Below are 23,612 nucleotides of genomic sequence, written 5' to 3'. Positions count from 1 at the left end.
TATAATTTGTAATTGAATTTTCTCTTCATTCAGGATACATATGGAATATACCAGGTTCACCTCTCTGATGAAACGTTCTAGTATTTAGCCATGGCAGGCAATTCTGAAAAAGCGGCAAAATGCATGTCTGGATTCCAGAAAAGATAGTACATTCCTAACAGTTATGAGACCATGGCAAAAAGAGAAAGTGGCCATCAAATTTCTAATTTTTATTTAGCATTGTGTCAACTCAGCTTGTAGAAGACCAGGCTGTGACACAATTTTTGTAGATTCTAAATCACATTTTTGGAAATACAAAGGGCCTCAACGTTATGCCTACTCAACTTGTAAAAGACCAGGCCATGTGGCAATTCTTGCAGTTTCTAAACCATGCTTTCCAAAATGCATAGGGTGGGTGCAGCCCTGCACTTTAGAGCATGGCGAGTTATGTTCTACTTTTTGCTGAATATTTGGCTTATGTCACTTGACACAGGTTTTATGGCAGCTCTCTATTACCACGCAAGTGTATTTCTCTACAATTCAAAGTAATAAGTGCAATTTGTAAATCAGGCTTACTTTTATTTAATATATTCTAATCAAATAGTAACAGCAGTAAATAAACACTTTGAAAAACAGGCAGATATCCCCCTATATATGGAAGAAAATTAAATCAAAGTCATGGTAGAAGGGAGATAACTGCTGATGTCCTTGGTTAGACAATTTAAGGACAACGTGGAAATCTCTAAAGCCATTTCCAAAAAAAAACACAAAACATAGATGGCAACAGTTTGGGACACAGCTACTTCAAAAGGTAAAACGTCTATATCTACATTGTTTTCTAAGAACAGGGATTGAATTGCACCTGTATAGCATGACATTCTTGTCTTTAGCCTTAAAGGAAAAGAGAATGTCTTTTCCATTTGCACCAGTTTGAAATATTTCTGAAATAAGGCTCCCTTAAAGTGGATTACTACAGTACTCATTCACAGGAAAGAGTTCATACATGTAGTAAAAAGACAAATACAGGATTGCATGGTTACTTGTTTTGGTTGGTTTGGTTAATTGCATAAAATGAGGGATAAACACAAGCACAATCTGTTTAACAAAATTCCTAGGTACATCAGAATGTAAAATATAAAATGTCCTAAGACAGACTGACCCACAGGCATTCAGAACTGAAGTCACACCTGTGTCAGCTTGATTTTGCTCCCTTCTTCAGTACTGCACCGGGAGCTCTTTGAGGAGCTCTTTGCTGGTGTGTGGAGCTTGGAACTTAGACCTTTGACCTATTGCAAAGGAACTTCTGAAAGGCAAGGTATTCTGATAAAATACTCCCTCGGCCTTTACTTTGGGACATTTTATTTTTTGAATTTAAATGGATCAATTGGTCTTGATCAGCCTTAGAAAAGGAAGCATTGCTCAGGTAGGTGGAAATATCTAAGGGAACTTTAAATACCTAGCTGCCTCTTCATGCATTTAAATTAGATTGACTTCAGCTGTCCTTAGCAAGGATTCTGTCCAGGGTTCCAGAGTAGTCACTCAAGTTTTGGTTCTCTTTTACATAGCTGCATTCGGAGATACTCTAAATGAGGCATGTTTAGAAAAAGAGAAACACTTACACCTGGAATTTATATTCTTCCAAGTAATCTTTGAGTCTTGTTGGTAAAGGTAGTCCCCAGACAGTACCGGTGCATTTGTTAATGGTGAGTCGACAGAGGTGCTGCAGGGAGGGTGCTGATGTGTACAGCGGTTTGGTCAGGTAAAGGTGAACGGTCCCGTTTCGGGGAGCTTCCGGGCCCGTCCGCTTATCCTTACACATCTGGACATAGTAGTCAATCAGGTGAACCACACTGTCGAACTGTTTAAGCTTGGACTTGACACATATGATAGAATCCAGTCTGAACTTCCCATCTTGGTACTCAATTCGCAGATTAGTTGGTCCAGCTGATGTTTTAACAGATATTGTTAGCAGGTAGTCTGAATGCGAACTATCTCGAATCAAGAAAGTTCCTTCTGGTGCTTCTTTTAATTTCTCTTTGGCTTCATTAACAGTCATATTTCCCCAGTACCATCCTGGGATTTTTGTTCAGAAAGGAAAAGAGGGTAAAATAGTTACTAATTTTTAGAACAGGGTATATACTTGGCAGTAATTTTGCTAGCTCTAAAAACAAAAAAAATACATGTGCCTGAGCTTACAGGGGGCTACCACAAATATTTCTGGTAGGCATTTCAATGAAAATTTGAGTCCCCTTTATTTTATGAACACAAACTATGAGCTGGTTTCTTTCTTTCTAAAGTAACTTTCTATAGGCCCTCTTTAAATTACTTTAAGATTTTCTTCTGAGCCAAAAGAACGTGCAGTATGACACACACTAACAAAGCATTATACTTTTAGCACTGTTTAACTGAAACAAAAACTAAGTAAATAAGAAATGTATTGGAAGTTAGAAATAAAAGTGCAAACCCTAACTCCAGTAGAGTGAAATCAGAAGCAACTTTTCTGGATAGTGGGTGCTTCCCTTACACAGACCCCCAGAAGAATCTGCGAACAGCAGGCTCTATTTTAAAAGTCCAAGCTCTCCTACAATAGCTTCTGTTAACTGCTCTGATTACAACCATTTCATTATTCACTGAGAATTCGAAGCCCCAACCGATCATTAGTACTTCAAGTTTATAATCTTTGCTAAACTCTAGGACTTTGCCCTGATTCAAGTTCAATCACAACATTTGGTCTCCATTTAATCAGCCTCAGCCATCGCCCTGGCCCATCTCATTTTCAAAAATGACTCAGAGACATTGCGCATTGGAGAAGTTTGAACAATGTGCTTCCCCGACATCCACCCCCGCCCCGGAAAAAAATTACCGGGATACCGGTCATTGGCTGGCCTCTCCACCAAGGGAAAGCCAGAGGCCCGAAAACAAAGACGGAAGCCCCTAGGGCGGAACTTTTCCCTCTTCCCTCCGCCTATTGCTACTGAAACTTCAACGCAAACGCAAGCTTTAGGATCCAGATCTGTAAAGCCCGATGGTCCTGCTATTTTACAAAGATCTTTCCTTTTCGACGCCGAACCGCGCGCGGCGCAGGGCTGCCCTTGAACCAGCTGTCCCCGGGGCGCTGCACTGAGCGGAGGCTTCCCTGCGGGGCTCTCGTCCCTTGATCCCTGCCCTCGGTGCCAGGATCCCGGGCTGAAGTGGCGGCCCCGCCCGGGAGCCGGACGCAGCCGGGCTGCAGGGAGCGCGGCGCCCACTCGCCGCCTGTGCGCCCTGCAGGAAAGGAGGCGCCGGGCGCTTTCTCCAGCCTGGCTTCCAGCCCGAGCGAGCGCCCGTCTCAGTGCAACTTCCAGTGCCCGAAGAGGCAGTGTCCAAGAAGCCCCCCTCGCGCGCTGCCCTCCCCCTAGCCTCTAGGTCCCTGGAGAAACACTTTCCTTTCCCATTTCCCACGGATCGGGGCCGAGCGCACAAGCAGCGCTCTCTGTGGTCCCCCGCGCTGAAGCAGACATGCGAAGTCCGTGACATTCCCAACCCGATCTTCTCGTCCCGCCGCCCGCACCCGTCCGGCCCCGTCCGCTCCCTACCTGTGTAGCCGAGCTCGCGCAGGGCCTTGGCCAGACGCGCGGCCTCCGGGGACGGCTCCTCGGCCGACCCCGAGGTCCCCCACTGGCTGTGCGCCCCTTCCGCACCATTCCCGGAGGGCTCGAGGCACCGCAGGGTCATGGGAAAAGGGTCACCGCGGCAAAGACAGGTGGCCACCGAAGCTGGAGTCAGAGGAGCTCTTCCTTCCTGGAAGTCAGATGGAACCCCAAATCGAGTGCCCGCGGGGTGTCCGAAAAGGTGGCGGAGCGGGAGGGGATGCGGAGCTACCGGTTCTTTCTCCCCAAGTCCTGGAGGACGGATGGTAACGTCTCCCGCAGATGTGGTCACCCACAGATCGCCTGCGAAGAGAAAGTGAGGTGGGGGTTGGGTCAGTCCCAACAGGACCCCTGTGGATGGGGTGGGGTGGGGTGGGGACACGGAGACGTGAAAAATCCCAGGGACTCCTCTGCCTAGTCTGCGCTCCTGCACGATTTAACCCCAAGCATCCGGTTACGGCCCTGGCCCAGCTCTGGAGAAAGATGGATGAAAACTGAGAGGGATCCAAGGCACAAGACCGGGGGGTGGGGGCAGGATAGGGGGCGAGGTGTCTTCCCGCCCAAGGCTGCAGGCTGCAATCACAAACTCGCAGCCTAGGCCAGTTAGTCACCTGCGAGTGTAGTGGGGGCTAAGCCCTCGTCAAGGTCAAGTAGAACATTTCTACAAGGAAAAGAACAGAACAGCTCCCCAAACTCCCATTTCCATCCCGGCCCGGGAGACTGCCTCGCTTCCCCCCACCCCGCGCGCGTCGAGACGGTGGCTCCCAGATCCGCACCCGCTGCAGCTATGGCCGGCGCGGGCGCTGTCGAGGAATCGGCCGGAGCGCGCAGCCCCCGCAGGAGCTCGGGGAGAGGCCGGGGCCGAGCGGGCAGCGGCGCGCACGGCGGGGCGCGCAAACGACCAATGCCGAGCTCTTACCTCAGCCCCGGCGGCCGCCGCCTCTGGGCCAGACAGCCTCCCCGGCGGACAGGGGGCGGAGAGCCGGGAGAGGAGGGGAGTCCGCCCGGGGTTCCCGCTGACGTTTAATTTGGGAACGAGATGCCCAGGGATGCGAGCGGCCCTGCGCTCTGCGCACCGGGCGAACGAAAGCCCCGAGAATCACTGCCTCCGCCCAGCTCCCTGCGCCCGGCTAGGACACCCCCACCAGGGCGGCAGCCGGTTTTCCCCTCGGCGGCGACCGTGGAGATGGGAAGGAGCGAGGGAGGGAGGAAGGGGCGAGGGCGGAGGCGGGCTGGCGGGGAGGGGCGGGAGATCAGGTTATTAGGATTATAGATCTTTCCGGGGAGGAAAAGACAAAAAACTCCGGAGACTTCCCGACGCCGAGCAGGAACCCGCGAGAGCAGGGTGTCCCCGGCTCGGCTCGGGGCTGAGCCGTGACTCTAACTCCGTCCGGCGCCCCAACTGCGGAAGCCCGGGCAACCCGCCGCGCCCGCGGCCGCCGCCCTCCCCATCCCGGGGCCCCGCCCCGGGACTCCCCCCGCTGGTACCTGCCGCGGGCGCCCGCGCTCCGGGCTCCGGTGACCCTGAGGCTGCGCGCCCGGAGGCCCGGCGCGCACGGTCCGCGGCCCGCGCAGTGCTGGCGGTGGCGGCGGGCGGGGAGGCTCATGCTTGAGGAGAGCCCAGGGCCCGCGAGCGCGGCGGCTGCGAGACTCGGGAAGAGTTAAACGCCGGTCGCCCCGCCGAGTGCGCGCGCCTCGCCCCGCCCCGCCCCGCCGCGGCGGAGGCCGCTTTCCAGGAACTTTCCAGGAATCCGCCTCACGTGACCGCAGCCCCCGCGACCGCGTTAAAGAGGCTCCGTGCTAATGCGCAGGCTTCCTGGGACCCGGGCCGGGGCGCGGAGTCGGCGGCGGCGGTGTGCACCCCGGGACTCCGCCCTGCCCCGACTCCGCACCTCGGGGTGCCGGGGCCCGGCGGGGGAAGTTCCCGGCCACCGCCCACCCCGTGTTGGCGGCCGCTGCCGGCCCCTACCCCGTCGGCTGAGCTCCCGGGGCCAGCAAGCCGCGACGGTCCTCGCCCTCCGCCGGCGGGGTGGGGTCCCTCCTTCCCACCCGCTGCGGGCCGCACGGCCTGGGACAGCAGAGGCTGAGGTCCTCGGAAAGCCGGCCCTCCCGCCCCAAGTCACTGATGGGGCCAGGGTAGGCCACTGCGTGGCGGGCGCAGCGCCCACCCCGGGACCCGAGCGGGTGGCGGAGGCTGCGCCCGGGCGGAGAAAGGCGCCTCCTTAAGGCGCTCTCGGTCCTCCTCCGGCCGGCCTCGGCTCGCCGCGTCCCCGCAGCCCTGCCGGCTCCTCCCTTCCCCTCCGCTCCACCGTCCGCCGCCCGAACCCCGCGCCCGCCCGGCTCACCCGTGCCCCTGCTCCGGAGGCGCCCTTACCTTAGCGCCGGGGTGGTGCCAGGCCGTCTCGGCGCTCCCGCCCGGGGGCGCTCGATGCTGTGACACACACACACACACACACACACCCCGCACAAGGGGCGCTCCAGGACCCGGAATTGGGGAGGATCCCGGCACCTTTACCCTGCCCGGGACCTTCACCTCTCACCCCGTAGGAAGCCACCTGGCCTTAGTGGAAACTCATCTCCCTGCCTGCACACCCGCCCCCGAAACGTGACCTACTTTAAGTGTGACCTATTTAAAAAAAAAAAAAAAAACATTAGCACTCATGGGAAAACAGGATCCAAAATTTCGATAACCATTTTTCTTTGAATTATTCGATTGCATCACTGCCCAAAAGCTTGAAATGTCAATGGTCATTTTTAGTCGAAGCAGTGGCTCCGGGGAAGTTGGGCGAGGAAGGCGAGAGGGTGTGGGGAGGCGCGGCTCGCAAAGCTTGCCTAAGGCCCCCTCTGCCGGCTCTGGGAGGAAGTTTGCGCTGGCTCCCAGCCTGGCTGGATTTTTTTCTCAGTAATTTTCCTGCTTTCCATAGGCAGGTGAGTCCGAGATGGGGCATTTTTCCGCTAACCATGAGTCGCGTGCGTGGAGCCATGTTTTGTTTTTTTGGTGGGGCCAGTGGAGCCAATTTAAAACCTCTAAATAAATGAATAATTCTGCACAAGTCATTTTCCCTTTTTAGGATTCTCCTGAATACCACTAGTCTTGTCTGTAAAAACTAGGCTTACGTTTTGGATTAAGATGAATGAACAGATCAGATTCAAATTGTCAGTTGTAACGAACCTCCCAGCAACCCTTCTCTTTGTGCTGTCCTTCGCCTCCTCCAGGCCTCTGTAGATGCTGTTAAGGGTTCCCGCTGTGCTCAGCCAGGACAAGCTGCCCTCATTCTGGGCCTAACTCAAAGTCACCTCAACAGAGAATCATTAGCCACCGACATGACAGTAAGCTCAATGGCAGCTGTAGGGCACACCAAACTTTGTACCAAGGTAAGATTCTTGACTGACTTCTAGAATGTTTCTCTGAAACCCCCAGCATTTTGTTTACCTTTGAAACATTCTAGAAACATATACAGGAGCCACATGGGAAAATGTCTATAGGCGTCTGTCAAGTGAAAAAAAAAAAAAGTAGAACATGAAATTGTACCTTTGCTATGATTACGATATTATGCAATTATTTGGTGCTTGTGGGCAAAACCGGAAGGGAATGTGGAGAAAGGGAAACAGCTGTCTCTAAGGTCCAGGATACGGGTGAACACTTACATTTGGCTTTCCTCGGTACTCTCCTAGGGACTTTGGTAGTCATCATTTTTCCAAAATCACACGAGTCATTGTCCTCAGTTATTCTAACAAAGTGTGGTTTGGGACATTTAGAACTGCAGTCCTGAAGGGCCTCTTTCCCTGAGCTTCAGACCTGCCCCTCAGCATCACCTTCTGAATGTCTGCTAGGTGTCTCCAATTCAATACTTCCCAAATTGAGACCTGATGACCCTTTCCCACCCTTAAAACCAAAACAAGCCAGGCATGATGCCACACATACTCCTGTAATTCCAGGATTCAGGAGGCTGAGGCAGTAGGATCATGAATTTGAGCCCAGCCTGGTCTACATGGCCACTCATTATGTCTCAGACATACACACATGCACCCACAAACACAACAAAACAAAAAATAAGCCATTCTTCCTGCATGCTTCCCAGTTTCTGAAAACATGAATTCCAGCCTTCAGTTGTGCAGGCCAAAGCCATAGGGTCATCCTTGCCTGCTCCCTTCTGCACACATCACACGTGCCATCTGCCAGCTGGTCCTTCCACTCTGATTTCACAATATGCTCAAAGTGAAGTGCTTGTCACATGTCCGCTGCACGCCAGCCCAAGCCACCCTCACCTGTGCCCAGCAGACTGCAGCAGTGTGTTGAAAGGCTGGCTTGTCCCTCCCCAGCCTCTTCCTAGCGGAGTAGAGAGGCTAATTCTCTATAAGTAGGTCATGTCACAGCCCTCCCCTCCTCCAACCCAAACGCTTGCCTTGCACTTGAGCAAAAGACAAACCTTAATAGTCCCTGTGTTAGGCAGCTTTTTGCCATCATGACAAACACCTCCAATAAACAACCTTATAAAGGAGAAAGATTTTCTTGGGCTCACAAGCCCAGCTCATGGATGCTTGACCCTGTCGCATTGGGCCTGTAGCAGGACAGAATGTCATGGTGGGGAACACAGGGCAGAGCACAGTTGCTCAGCTCATGGTGGCCAGGAAGCAAAGACACAGAGAGGAAGGGCCCAGGGTCCCAATATCCCCTCAAGCCATGCCCCATGCCCAGCATTCTTCCACTAGGCCCCACCTCTTAAAAGTTCCACCTCCTCTAAAAAGCACAAGAGGCTGGGGACCAAGCCTTCCACACGTGGCATCCGGGGGACATTGAAGATCCAATCTGTAATAGCCCCTCAGAAGGTCTACAGGGTCCAGTCCTGTGGACCAATCTGACCCCATCCTCTCTGGCTGTGTTCACTTGGCTGTTGCCACAATGGGCCTCTTGCTCTCCTATAACAGCCTGCCCTAGCTTCCTCCCCAGGGGCTTTGAATCTGCTCTTCCTTGTACGGTTCCGGCTTTTCTTTCAGGTTTCAGGATGGTTTGTTCCTCGACTTCCTCAGCTCTTTATTTAAGGTCAAGATCTTGCATCACACCATTGAGAAGACACAGACAGACACACACACACACTTGTTTCTCTTTTGTGCTCTGGTTTTTTCCTCAACCCTGATCACTGTCTGACTTAGTTTTTGTTTTATTCATCTGCCCAGCTTTCTGTCTTCCTCCTCTGCTGGAATGTAAGCTTCGCGTGCTTGGACTTGAATTGTTTGCTGGTGTATTTTAGCACCTCCAATAGCTCCTAGCATGTAGGAAGTGCTCCACACAATCATTGAATGAATGAGTGAAGGTATTAGCACTGTTTAAAGTCAAGCTTCCCAGACATAAGTCCTCCCCCTGCCACCACTTGCTACATATATGATCTTTGGCAAAGAATTTAATCTCTTGTGGAGATGACAATGGCACCTACTTTACAGGGCTGCTATGAGAATTAAATGAGATAATCTATGTAAAGTGCCCTGGCACTTAGCAGATACTCAATAAAGATTATCAGTTACTTTGACTAGCATCCTTTCAGTCTCAGTGGCTTTGGGTTTTTCTCCCTATAGGCAAGATTGTCTTGCATTTGCCTACATAAACTTCATGGAATCGATTCCCTGGAGCTTCCTATTTAGCTTTAAAATTTATAGAGTATTAATGTGATTCCAGCTGGGTGTGGTAGCACACGCCTATATTTCCAGCACTCAGGGAAGCTGAGGCAGGAGGATCGCAAGTTTGAGCCCAGTTGGGGCAGCTCAGCAACTTTGTAAGAACCTGTCTCAAAATAAAGCAAAAAGAAAGGGGCAGGAATGACATAGAAGGAATGTGATAGGATCCCAGCGCAGAGGCCATAGGTTCAATCCTCAGTACGGAAAAACAAAAGCAAAAAAAGAGTGATTCCATTATTGGTGTTCTGCTCTCCCTGGTGGTGTGCGTTTGCGGCTGCAGTGATGAACTCTCATTCAGTGTGAGGAAGGGAGAGAGGAGATTTTCAATGGAGAGTTTCTTCCATTGCCTGCATTGAGGAATGGCCAAGGTGTGCCAGGCCCGATCTGGCCAGGTTTGGTTTTTCAATTAATGCCAGTGTTCCGGTACTGGAATTGAGAAGTGCTCCGCCCTGAGCATCTACTGAGTTGCAGAGACGATGCTTTCGTTTTGTGGGAGAGAAGGAGCAGCAGGATGATCTTTGGTGATTGAGTCTGATGCACCTGTGGGCTGAAGGTACACTTAGGGTCCAGCACCCCTTCCTGTTAGAATTTCTGTGTCCCTGCCACCTTCGCACGTGTGGTGTCGTCCTGACTCCCCTGTGCTTCTGGAACCCACTCTGCTGGAAACCACCAGAGCAGTTCCCGCTTTTAGACACGCGTCTAAGAGTCAGTGTCACAGCCTCCACAGGACCAGCAAGATGGCTTTCTTCAGGAACCTGATGTAAATGCTGCAAGAGAAGCAGTCTCTTCCCTCTGTAATGACCATGTGTGTCACCTTCTCTTACCTCTCCATGGGAGGCTGTCAGGGAATGAGGGCAACAGAGGAGACTGCAGAGCTGAGGTTTGAGCGAGGGCGAGATTCCTGAACCCTTGGCTCCGGTGTGTCTGAAGCTGCTCTGCCCTCGGCCTTCTCAGATACAGGAGCCAAAGAGTTTCTTTTTCCCTGACCTGGATTGGGTTTCTGTAACTTGTACTCAAAGGCATTCTCAAGGGGTGCAGTGTGTTGAGTGTGGAGGGACTTAGGGGAGGGATCAGAGCAGTGAATTGAGAAGGCGAAGAAGGGAACTGCCTTCTGCTTTAACCAGCCCCTCCTACTTTTCATCAGGGGCTGCTCATACCAATTCCCTTCCACAGTGCCCTACTCGGTGCTCCACCCCAGTAACAGAAGACCCTTTCTGGGCGAAGGGAGAGGAGCACCTGCCACTGGTTTGTGTGCTCTGAATAGGGATGGGGACAGGGAGAAGCAAGGGAAGTGCTTTCCCCTGGACTCCTGGGACGCAGCCACGTAGTAGATGGCCAGCCGTGCCTCCCAGAAGTGGAGAGCCGTGCTCGGGGAGAGTGCTTGTCAGTGCTGCTTCAGTCACAGATCTCTCGGAAATTCTGGTAAAATCTAGCGACCAGAAGCCCTAAACCACTGCCTTTAGGGGCCGTATTTGACTTTTCCAGGTTGTTGTGCTTGATGTGCCAGGATTTTTTAAAAAATGTGAGCCAACCTAAAAACCTAGAGATTTCACTCCAAAGAGATTCCAATTTCTTCTCTCCCCTAAAAACCATAAGATCTGTCAACACGATGTCCCGTTCCCTCAAGGCAGCGAGGAACACTAGCGGAGTAGCGACTCCCTGCTTTGGAAGGCCAGCGCCCTCCTGCTCACTGTATTCCCCACACTGAGCACTAGTGCTATTTATCCCCCCCTCCCCAAATGTCTACCAAAGATGGGAAAATCAAAAGGCCTGAAAGACTGAATACACCAAGACAAATGGGAGAAGCTCGTTTCTCTATGAAGTGAAGACTATTCCTCCGTGTTTAATAGGCTGAGTTCTCACATTTCACCTATTTTATTCTTCTGTGTTCCTGCCTGGCTTTCTGTGTGTCCAGGGTACATTGAAGACTTTTTTCTGCATAGAAATGTTCTGTAGTCAGAGATTTTGGGAGCTCACTGATCACCTGAAGGTCTACTGTGAATCCCTGGGGCCTGTTGACCTCCAGTGGGAGCCCTTGTAAGGGAGTGGATGGTCTCCATTAAGGCTCTCCTTCCTGGTAGACCAAGGTCCGCCTACCAAGTTGCATGAGTGCTGTACTGGAATTGGTCTGTGTCGTCAAGAGGATCATCAGTCCAAGACTGTGTTGCTGAAAAGGACACCATTTCACCAGTGCAGTGTAGTTTTTTTCTCTCCTCTCCCTCTCCCGTGATGCTGTGACCCTCTAGTATCTTGGTTTCTCAATGCACTGAGCCTGCCTCAGGGCCTTTGCACATGTTCTTTCTGTAGTGCTCTTTCCTCCATTTTTCCATGGAGTTGTTCCTTTGTTCAGGTCTTTACTCAGAGAGCCTTTCCCTCTCCTTTATGTGACATAGTAACCTCTGTCAATGACTGTTTCTTTCCCCATCTTTTTTTTTCCTTCTAACACTTTCTATTACAGAACATTATAAAGGTTATCCATTTGTCCTATGGTACTGTATTGTATTTACTGTGGTAGCCCGGTCCCTAAAGCTCTCCCGGGCTGCAGGAGACACCTCATATAAAGCTCTTGGATGTATGAGTGAATGAATGAATCTAATCTGTCCTCAAATAAGAAAACTAAAATGCTTTTACCATTTCTTCTGGCCAGGATCCCTTTCATCTTTCCATCTTCCCCTTCCTAGATGTGGTTCTCAGCTTACTCTTTGGCTTTCCCTTCCTTCACTCTGGTCTCCTTGTAAGAGGAACTTGCCTATCTTGGAATTTTCCATAATCTCCATGAGGCTGACTCCACAGTAATAGTACCTAGTAAAGAGCATGTGAGAGATCCACTCAATCAACAAACACTCTGGAGTTTTTAGAATGTCCCAGGCCTTGTGGACAAATATAACTCAGCCGCCTTCTTAAGGATGGTGAGAGAGATCCCATCAGTGGGTAATTCTAGCAGGGAGTGAAATGTGGGGGGAATCCACAGAATAGTTTTGTGGGCAGCTGGGAAAAAACACTACAACCGCCTCAGGAAGTCCAGGAAGGCTTCCAGAAAGAGGGACCTTGATTGAGTCCCTTACCTTCACTGGATTCTTATTTTCTCATGCCAGTGTCCTGAAAAATTTGAGCTGAACAAGCTCTTACATTTCTTTCTCATTTGAATGCCTTCCAAGCTCTGTTCCATGACCTCCCAAAGAGTGGGTTATGGTGTTATTAGACCTAAGCTTCTAGATATATTTGACTTTCCAGAGAAGTTCACAAAGGTCAAGGCCTGAGGTGATGGTATGATAAGCAGGACAGGCAGAAGAAATCACAAACACCACTCCTGGCTTAGTCATGGAATTCTGAGAACAGCAGCCAGAGCACTCAGTGAACCAGGTTGGCAATCATGGGTGAAACTAACTTTAACCAAAAGCATGTGGCAGAGATTCAAAAGACAGGGCCTAGAACCAGTAGTAACCGCCACACACCACGGGAGGACCTCGGCATGCATTCCACATGGATAGCCCAGCCGATCACTCTTGCAGGCTTCTTCCGCTAGCCTGGCATATTAAAATTATAATGTTCAGGCCCCGTTGTAAAAGGCAACGTAATATCTGTTTGCCTTTGTGAAATGGTTGGAATCTCTTTCCCATTGCATTACAGCATATACCTGATTTTATTCTTACAACACTCTTTTGATGATAGAAAAAATATCTCCTTTGCATCTAAGCAAATTTTAGCCAAAGTACGTTAAGAAGTTTGTTCTGTACTTGTAAACAGATTGTTCTTAGGAAAACAGTATAGGGTTTAGTGTGAACAAAGGTAACATTCTAAGCGGAAAAGAAGCCTGGATGGCAAAGTGGCTTTAAAATAGACCAGTCAAATCTTTGTGAGTGCTGTTCCAACAAACAAGGTTTTCATGTTCTCAAAAATTATTTACCATATTTAAATATAGTCCAGGGATAAAGACTTGAAGGGGAAAGTTGAATCCTTCCTGGTTTCTTTTAAAACACTTCCAATCAAGATATTTGTACATTTCAGTATGTGCCCAAAAACTGTAAAATAAACACCAAAGCCTTGCTTCTTATAAAATACAAAAAAAAAATTTAGAAATAACTTTGTGAACATCAAAACAGTAAGTTCAGTAACTTCTGCCATTTTTTCATTTGGTTTTTCCAATTATTGATGGGAAAATTATTTTACTGCAAATTCTCCTAAACCACTTATTCTTTGTTTTCCTGCCATTTATAAAATCCATACTTAAAAGAGGCAAATTTATCTGACAACACTACCAGGATTTCTTGTCAACATATTTTTAGCCCAAGGTCCACAATGTTTTCAACTCTACCACGACCACCCAAATTTTCCCCTGCCATATGCTCATTGTCAGTTAGGTAAAGTGTATGGTGGTCCATTGACATCAGGTATTGAACTGACAAAAGCAGCAATGGTATAACATGAAATGAATAAATAAGTAAACAATCTCTGTTTTAGTTTGGTTCAATAATGTACCCTATAAGGCTCATATGTTCAGACATGGGGCCTTTTTGAAAGGTGATTGGATCATGAAGGCACTAACCTCATCAATGGATTAACCCACTGCTGAGTTGAGAGTCGAAGGGACTCTTAGGATGTAGACCTAGTTGAAGAGAGTAGGTGAGTGGGATGTGCCATTGAAGGGTATATCTTTCTTTCACTCTCCCCCTGTTCTCTGTTTCCTGGCTGCCATGAGGGAGCAGATTTCCTCTGCAGTGCCCTCTTCCATGATGCTTCTGCCTTGGAAGCAGCTGACCATCGACTGAAATATCTGAAACCGTGAGCCAAATAAACTTCTCCTTCTCTAAGTTGTGTATGTCAGGTATTTGGTCACAATGATGAAAAGTTGACCAATACAATCACTACACCAAATGGGAAATCAGAAGAGAGTTATATGTCAACATCTCACACAAAGACCGCCACAAAATAATAAAACACAAACTGGCAAAGCTTACTCAAGAAGAAAAGAACAATTTGTGTAGCCCTATTTCTATAAAAGAAAAAAATGCTGCAGGTTTGGAAGACCTCATTTAATGAACATTTAATGAAGAAATAATACCTACCCTACATAAACTTTTCCAAAATAGAAGTGGGATCATTTAAGAGCTCCTGTTAGGAGACCAGCATTATCTGAAGACCAAAGAGAGACACAACAAAAGAAAACTACAGAGAACTTAATTATGAAATATAAGCAAGCTGAGTACAGAAACATATGAAAAGGCTAATATATAAGGATCTAGTGGAGTGTATTCCAGGAAAGGAAGATTGATTCAGCCTTCAAAAATCAATCAGTAAACTCCATGATTTCAACAGACTAAAATAGTAAAATAATATAATTATCTCAATACATGCAAGAAAAGCATTTATAAAAATCAACATTCAGGGCTGGGGATTTAGCTCAGTGGTTTCACTGCCTGCTGCGCAAGCACAAGGACCCAAGTTCCATCCCTGGTACCAAAAAAAAAAAAACCAGAAAAGAAAAATCAACATCCACCCATCATAAAAAAAAATTAGGCACTGGGGGTGGTTAGTGTGCATGCTTACTATATGAAAGCCCCCATGCAACCTCTGGTGTTGAAAAAAAAAACAGAAAAAGAAAGAGGAGGAGGAGGAAGAAGGGGAGGAAAGGCAAAAAAGCAAACTAAGAATAGAATGAAAGGTCCTCAATCTGATAAATCTTATCTATAAAAAGAACCTAATAGGGCCGGGGATTTAGCTCAGTGGCACTGCACCTGCCTCCCAAGCACAAGGTCCTGAGTTCAATCCCCAGTACTAGAAAAAAAAGTAGTAATAAAAAGAACCTAATGATAACATCATTTTAATGGTGAAAAATTAAATACTTTCCCCTTATAGTTTTTGTTTTTTTGAAACTGTCTTACTATGCAGTTCAGGGTAGCCTTGAACTCACTACATAGCCTGAGTTGGCCTCAGACTCACAGCAATCCTCTTGCCTCAGCCTCCTGAGTGCGGGGATTATAGGTATGCACCACCATGCCCAGCTCCCTTTATAATTTGTAACCAAGCAAAAATGTCCATGTTTGCCACTTGTTTTCATCAGTGTATTGGAGGACCTAGACAGTTCAATGAGACAAGAAAAAAATTGAGTATATAGATTGGAAAGGAAGAAGAAAAACTTTCTTTAATTGCAAACAGCATAATCTTTTACACAGAAATTTCTCAGGAATAAAAAATACAAATAGTTACTACAATAAATATGTGATTTTAGCCAGGTTTCAAGATACTAGGTTGATATAAAAATAATTTTTTTATGTACTAGCAATAAACAATTAGAAATTAAAATGTTAAAAATACCATTTATAATAGATTTTAAAAACATGAAGTACTTGTATCCAGAATACATAAAGAGCTTTTACAACTCAAAAATAAGGATATTTAAAAATCTAGTTTTAAAAAGTAATCATGGGGGCCGGGGATTTAGCTCAGTGATTCCACTGCCTGCTTCTCAAGCATAAGGTCCCGAGTTCGATTCCTGGTACCAAAAAAAAAAAAAATAATCATGGGCTGGGAATTTAGCTCAGTGGCACTGTGCCTGCCTGGTAAGCACAGGATCCTGAGTTTGATCCCCAGTATCCCCCTACCAAAAAATGATCACAATGTTTGGTAGGCACTTTCATCAAAGAATATGTATTAATGTAAATTAGGTCATTAAAATACGCTAACATAAATTTAGGGAAATGTAAATTAAAACATGATATTATACTATTATATACCCACTAGAATGTCTAAAATTAGAGAGTAGTATTAGCAAATATCTGCAAACTTACAGAACAACTAAAACTCTTTTAGAGGTCCAAATGGAAAATGATAAAGTTACTTGAAAACAGTTTGACAGTTTCTTATAAAATTAAACATATACTTAATCATATGATCCAATGATACTACTCCTAGGTATTTATGCCAGAGAAATGAATTCATACTTCCACACAAAGACCTGTACGTGAGTGCTCATAACTTTTTTAATAATAGCTAAATGCTAAAAACAGTCCACATGCACTTTAACAGAGCAATCAATTGCCCTATATCCAGACCACCAAATAGCAATAAAAAAGAACAAACCAGTGATATATGCAACAATCTTGAACTAGTCTCAAAAGGAATGTGTGAAGTATTAGAAGCCAGATATTTGAAAAGCTGCTTACTGTATGATCCCATTACATGACATTCTGGAAAATAGATCAGATGTCATCAGGAGATGAAAGGGGTAAAGGACACCAAGGCACATGGACAGTTGGTACAAACATTCTATGTCTTGATTAAAGTAACAGTTTCATAGCTGTAGACAACCAAACTCATTGGCCTATATAGTGAACAGGGATAAAATTCATTTTAGGCAAATCATTCCCTAATAAACCTGACTATTGAAAAAATAAAACTGGAAAAGAATCACCTTGGAGGACAAAGAAGGGGGCTGAATCTTACATTATAGAGGCTAAGAAGTTGGTACGTGTGAGGGGCTTCATAGATGAGTAACCTTCCTTGTCTCTAGCCATATTTTAGCATCTATGTAGTGTTCATCCTGGGAAGACAAACAAGGGAAGTAATCCCTACAACTAACAATCCTAAGCCGACTTTCAACCTCAGTTCAGGTTATTCAAGAAAGAACAGGGCCGGGGCTTTAGCTCAGTGGTTTTGCCATCTGCTGCGCAAGCGCAAGAACCAGAGTTCGATCCCCGGTATCAAAAAAAAAAAACAACAGTGCAGGTTTGATGAAATTACAGTTAACAAGGGATGCTGACATACCTTTTGTACTAAAAACAGGTTTACCTGTAGCACTCCTCAGTTCTCCAAAGAGGCTGAAGTTATTTTCCAGACATTTGTTAGCTCGCAGTTTATCCATAAGTGGATAGAAATGCAGGTTGAGCAAGATGCTGTAGAAATTGGATAGTTTTGCCCCAGGGGGAGACAGACTCGGCTTACATGTTGAAAAATCACTCTGGCTGTCATGGTGTGGAAAGTGAAGTTGATCAGGGAAAAATTAACCAGAGGAACATGATCGTCAAACAAACTCGTGTCAGATGACGAAGCCCTTGTTGAGAGCAATCAGGGGTTATAGGGGCAGCCAACCCATAGGGCCAGGCCATTGGACGGATTGCGGGAGGGCTGAGGGACACAGTAGCATTGGGGATTGCACTGAGGTTCCTGACTTGGTGGAGGATGATGTTGGACCCAAAGAACCTGAGAATTAAGGCAAGGTGGCCTGCGGGGGTCCCCTGCTTGTCCAGGTGCACCTGAGTGTTTCATCTTGGCTCTTTCCTCAAGCCCTTCTCAGCCGCAGGCAGAGTGTGGAGCCCCTTCTCAAGTCTCACATGAAAGTATTGATGAAAGTGTGGAGGCTCTGTGTGTGTCCATCTCTCCCACTTAACTGGGAGCTGCTCAGATGCAGGACCTGTGTTTCCCCCGTCTTCAGAGCAAGTCCAAATTCCGTACCATGGCCTGCCAGGTCTACGTGACCTCCCTCTGTGTCCCTCTCTCCCCTTTTGACCCCCTTGCTTCTGCACTGAGCCACTCCTCCGTCTCCTGTACACTGTACATCCTTTTGCCAAGAATGTTCTCTCTCCCTGGAGTCCTGGACCTGAAAATCACTTAGTCATTTTTTTTGGTTTCAACAAAACTTTTCTCTCTCTCTCTTTCTTTCTTTCTTTCTTTCTTTCTTTCGTCTGTCTGTCTTTCTTTTGTTCTTTCTCTCTTTCTCTCTTTTTCTTTCTTTTTTTTCATTTTTATTTTTTTGAAACAGGGCCTTGCTATGTAAGTTCGGGCTGGCCTTGCACTTACTATGTAGTCCACACTGGCCTTGAACTCTCAGTGATCCTCCTACCTCTGCCTCCTGAGTGCTGGGATTACAGGCATGCACCACCATGCCGAGCTAACCATTGTTTTTTTTAAGAAACCTTCAGAGAAACTCCCGTCCCTGTCAGGGAGCCCCTCTAGAATATTCCCACAACACCTCTGCTTCCAGGTAGGCTCATACCTACCATCCTATTGTAATTGTTCGTTTCCCTCATCACTCTGTAAGTTGCAATAGAGGGAGGATTATATCTGTCTTATTCACTCTGGTAACAGTAGTAATGACAATGTCTTAGTCCATGCTGGCTGCTATAACAAAATTCCTTAAACTAGATCTTTTAGAAGCAACAGAAATTGATTGCTCACAGTTTGAGAGTGTGGGAAATTGAAGGTCAGAGTATTAGCAGATTCTGTGTCTGGGAAGGGCTTGCTCACTGCTTCAAAGATGGTGCCTTGTAGCTGTGTCCTCACAAGGCTGCAGGACAAATGAGATTTCTTGGAGCTCTTTTATAAGGCACTAATCCCATTTATGAGGGCTCTGCCCCCATGACCTAACCATCTCCTATAGATCACTCCTCCTAGCAATATTTGACTGGAAATTAGACCTCAACACATGAATTGGGAGAAGGGGAGGACACAAACATTAAGACCATAGCAAATAATAATAATTTAAAGAACTGCAATACTGGCTAATATTTATGAAGTATTTAATATGTGCCAGGCATCCTTCCAAATGCTTTGATGTATTAACCCATTTAGATTTCACAGTAACCCTTCCAAGTAGGAGCACAATGATCATATTTTGCAGATCAAAACACTGAAACAGGCAAATAGCTTGCTGAAGGTCAACATTCTCAGAAGACTGTTGATAAACAACACATCGATTGCGTGCTCCCTAGTTCCTAGTATGGCGCTTGTCAGAGAATAGATGTTTGCTCAGTAAATGTTTGCAGAATTGATCTGAGGTTGTACCCAGGCTGGCAGCTCTGCTGGCAGAGAAGAGCAGACAGATGAGGCAAATGGGCACACACACTAGGTGTGTGGGGAACACTCCGCAGGCAGGGGTTCCTGCTTCTCAGAAGAGCTTTAGGGAGCTATTTGATTCCCACTGGACCAAGTCTATCTAGAGACAATCCCACAGTCCCCTTACTGACCTCCCTCTCCCACCCAGGCTGCTCTGGCCATCCTCTCAGGAGGAGGGACATTGCTCCACACACCATCCCCACCTTGCCCGAGAGCAGCTCTCCCTTGTGGTCGTGCCGTGTGACGAGGACATTCTTGGCTAGCTAAGGCAAGGATAAGCCCCTGAATGATAGAGGCTCCCCCTATGGGGACTGCGTGTCAGCCAGCCAGAAGTTCTCTGAACACGTCCCAGTGCAAGGGGGCAGTACAGAAGTGGTTCTCAACCCTCCAGGGACATAGCAATACTGGGGACACCCTAAGCCTCAGTGTCTTGAAGGTGCCCAGATTAATTAAATCGGAGTTGCAGGGGATGGGACCCAGCCATCAGTGTGTTTTAAGATGATCCGGCAGGGAGACCCAGTACAGAGGAACTTGATCTCTCCACGTGAGACAGGGTAGGGGTAGAGCTTTGAAGTAGCAGCCTGAGAGAGAACAAGCCAGAGCCTCAACTTTGGGCAATAAGAAGGGGAAAGTAAATCAGCCCGCCAACCCAGTGAGCAACATGGAAGTCCTCTAGATAAGAAGCTGGATGTGAATGGACAAACTGGATCGGACTGGTTCAAGCAAAGATGGCTGAGGATCTAAGAACTGACTCTATGCTTCAGGATCTCTTCATTATAATGCCTTTCCCTAACAAGGCCTCTTCCCTGAGGGGGACACACAACATTTCTAGGCACATTTTAGGCTGTGTTCAAACTCATACCTGCTCAGTAACTAAACTTCACCCTGTCCTGAGACCTTTGTCCTGAATAATTAATGACATTGCTTTGGGGCTGCCTGAAAATGAAATGTATCCCTTGTTAAAGGCTACGCTGTCGATGGTATGGCCAACTTTGTTGTCTCTTTCTTGGGGCCGCCTATGGGGCAACTTAGCTCTGTTTCTTTTATATAATAAACTTTCACTTTATTCACTCCAGAATTAGTCCATGTCGTGATTTCCACATAATGTGGACAAAGATCCATACTAGCCAGTGACATCAGGACTAGAATAGTGGATACTTTCCATGTGGGATGTGATAGATGAGCCCTAGGGAGCAAGAAATCATGGAAACCTGGCTTTTTTATTTTTTCTTTACTGATCATTGAACCCAGGGCCTCTGCACTGAGCTATATCCCCTTCTTATTTTGAGATAGGGCCTTGGTAGGTTCCTAGGTTGACGAGGTTGGGCTTGAACTTGCATTCCTCATGCCTTGCCTTGCATACTAAGATTATAGGTTTGTGCCACTGTGCCCAGCTAAGCCTGATGTTAATAAAGCCCAGTGGGAACAAGCCAGCCCTTTGCAACTGACCCTGCCGTGGCTTGTGTTTCTGGACCTCATAACCTGGTCTAGATGTTGAAGGGAAAGAGATGTTTCCCCATGAACTCCTGAAAGGACAGGACCGGTGGCAGTAGGAATTCACCTTCCACTGATAGGACTTTATTTTTTGAGACAGGTTCTCACTACCTAGTTCAGGCTGGCATTGAACTCACTATGTACCCTGCCTGGTCTCGAACTCGTGGCAGTTTTCCTACCTTAGCCTCCCAAGCGCTGGGATTACAGGTGTGCTCCGGCTCACAGGGCTTTATCCTCTAATAACAACTGGAGCTTCCTGCCCCTCACAGATTAGACCTGAGTTTTCAGGGCAATGTGGAGTGCAATGGTCTCTACTCACACTCTCCTCACTCAGAATCTCCCTGCAGTGCCAATTTGGAGGATCTGCCTTTAAATTTGCTAAAGTCAGTGGAGGCATCCTTACATATCTCCTTTCGATTTGATAGCTGGCAATAACCAGCTTTGACCTTCAGTTGTTCCTCTCTGCCACCTCCCTTCTCCAACACTTCTCTCATCCTTCTCTAAACTGAGGTGGCAAAGCACAGAGGGAATACAAATGAGGAAGAATAGATAAAAGCATCAGTCACAGTACCCTGAGCAAAGACAGAGGTGTGATGCCAATAATTACAACATTGTCACTAACATTTATTGTGTGCTTTGCTCTGAGCACTGAGCCTGCATTATTCCATTGTCCTTCTAGCCAAGCCTCCCGGGAAGGTAGTATCAGCCACCATTTTAAGAGAAGGAAAAGAAAGTGTTAAAACTCAGAAAGCAATATTCCAAAGCATGGCCCTGTGGCATGCTGAGTACTTTGAACTAAATGCCTTTAGGAGGTCTCAGAAACAAAGTCTCTCTCTCTGATTTTCTGCTCTATTTCCTGTTCCCCTCTCTTCACCAAGGTAAGCCAAAACTAAAACCAAAACCAAAAAAACTTCCCCAAAGTGAGTAACTTTGAAGTAGAATTCCTTTCTCCAAAGCCAACCATAAACCCTAGAAATATTATTCTAATTTCACCCTTCCTTTCCTTGGTGTAAGACTCAGCCATAAAGAAATGTTCTGACCTATCTGGTCTGAGAGTAAATCATAAGCTCCTTCTTCCAGAAAGATCCTGCTCCATACCAGAAGGAAGGTAATACACAGCAGAGAATAATCTGAACCAACAGGCCATACTGGATTTCCCTCCTCGATGTATTCCCTTTCCACCATACCCTTTTGTCTAATCACATTGCTTCATGGCTGTCTACACATATTCTTTTGTCCAATCTCATTGCTTCATGGCTGTCTACACTATACCCTTTTGTCCAATCATATTGCTTCATGGTTGTTTCTGCTTCCTAGAAGCTTAAACCTACAAAGATTTCCCTGGGTCTTTGGGTTTTTTTTTTTTCCTGAAGGCTCCCATGTCATATAAAACTATAATTAAGTAAATTTGTTAGGCGTTACTCTTGTTAACCTGTCTTTTGTTATAAAATTGTTAGCTATGATCCTTTGAGGAATAAGAGAAGGTATCACAGGTTTTCATCTCTCAGAAGCCACACAGTAGAGCAACGCTTTAAATCTTTTATTTTATATTTTATTTTGCAGTGCTGGGAATGAAACCCAGCGCCTCCATCACACTAGCAAGTGCTCTACCAGTGAGCTACATCCTCAGCCCCCTTTGAGCGGGTTTAAGAGACAAGAGATCAAGTAATAGTCAGAGTGGCCTGGGAACTTGCTAGAAGTGCAATCTCCCCGGTCGAGGTCAAATCCAGCATGTCACCACCACAGTGTGGTCACAGAACTCCGCAGCTGAAGTTTCATCGTGCTTTCGAATGAGTGTTTCTGAAAGAACTCTGTTTGGACACTGGAGCCAGCGTAGGCCTTGGGGCCTTGGGTCACACGTGAGGCTGCCTCTGCTGTCCTCCCTGGGGCCACCCTCCCCCAACCACTGCCATCCTTCACCACTAAGGTGGTGGCCAGCTGTGCCCCTCAGCGGAGGCTGTGTCTGCCATTGCTGCATGTTCCCAGAGTGTGGGCACAAACACAGAGAGGGTCATATGGGGCGCACATTCCAGTGCTCAGCCAGGGCCAGGGTGGCACTGCCTTCCCTAGCTGGCACCACCAGCTCCATCAGAGGCTGCCTCTCAGGGGCCACTGGTCCTCCCTGATCCAGATACTGCTCATGTCCGGGTGTGAGGGTCCAGTGCCCTGAGGGAGGGGTTGCCCATCTGCCATGGGTGGGGACGCGGAGTCTGTGGGAAGGGGGAGTTGACCCCCAGAATGGGGCCCTACATTTTCCTTTTTCACTGGGCCCAGAATTATGTCACCACCCTACTTCCTGCTGCCACAGACGAACTGAAGCAAGTGATTCTGATGCAATCAAAAACTGAAGCCACCGAGCTATAGAGAAGCTAAGAAAGCTTGAAGGAGGTGACATAGGGCAGCTGTGAAGGGCAGCAGCTTGTGAGTGAGACAAATTAGGGCTTGGATCTCACTCATTTGCTAAGTGACCGTAAGCAAGTTGTGTAACTCTCTGTATCTCAGGTTCCTCATTCCTAAATTAGAGACAATTCACCCTCACAAGAATGTGGTGGGCGGTGAAATATGGCTAAGGTTTAAATTTAAAAATAACTTATTGCAGTAAAAGACACATTGCCAAAAACTATGGGATGTGTGTTTGAAGTGAGGGGGAATGTTTCAAGTATTTTTAAGAGGATCAAGAACAATATGTCTTTTATTATGATGAATGTTTTAATTTAACCACTCACTGTATTTTTTGATCACCTGTCATCAATCAAACATTGATGGCAATTTTTGTCAAATAAAAACACTGGTATATCTTCAGCCACCTTATTCACTGGATCTGCTACCATGTCACTTCTGCCTCTTCTTCAAAGCCAAAATGAACATGAAAAGTAAACATTTTTAATTGATTCAGGACACTGATGCAGCCCCAACAGTATAAAAAAAAAAAAAATTCATGAAAGAGGACTTCCAGAGCTACTTCACAAAGTGACAAGAAAATGGGATGTGTGTTCAAGGCAGAAT

General features: G+C 47.1%; 1 protein-coding gene across 7 annotated transcripts; it reads right to left on the bottom strand.

Moving 5' to 3' along the window:
• Window positions 1-537: 537 nt before the first annotated feature.
• Window positions 538-17,186, bottom strand: Socs2 (suppressor of cytokine signaling 2). Of its 7 annotated transcripts, none has more exons than XM_087192806.1 (3): window positions 17,046-17,186; window positions 3,555-3,911; window positions 538-2,052 (listed from the first exon to the last, which is right to left on the bottom strand). In XM_087192806.1, the coding sequence occupies exons 1-3, from the start codon at window positions 17,140-17,142 to the stop codon at window positions 1,595-1,597; spliced, it is 912 nt and encodes a 303-aa protein (XP_087048932.1). In that variant the 5' UTR covers window positions 17,143-17,186; the 3' UTR covers window positions 538-1,594. The 7 variants fall into 7 exon arrangements, with proteins under 7 accessions (XP_087048932.1, XP_021114129.2, XP_021114130.2 ...); XM_021258470.2 differs by lacking the exon at window positions 17,046-17,186 and adding an exon at window positions 5,983-6,278; XM_021258471.2 differs by lacking the exon at window positions 17,046-17,186 and adding an exon at window positions 5,578-5,883.
• Between the last annotated feature and the right edge of the window lie 6,426 nt (window positions 17,187-23,612).

This window comes from Heterocephalus glaber, unplaced genomic scaffold, assembly GCF_053883595.1.
Source record: "Heterocephalus glaber isolate CG9 unplaced genomic scaffold, H.glaber_assembly_v1.0 deba00001572, whole genome shotgun sequence".
In the NCBI taxonomy this organism is placed as follows: domain Eukaryota; kingdom Metazoa; phylum Chordata; class Mammalia; order Rodentia; family Bathyergidae; genus Heterocephalus; species Heterocephalus glaber.
Note: the sequence above shows the minus strand (reverse complement) of the source record. Positions and strands in the feature narration are given on the sequence as shown.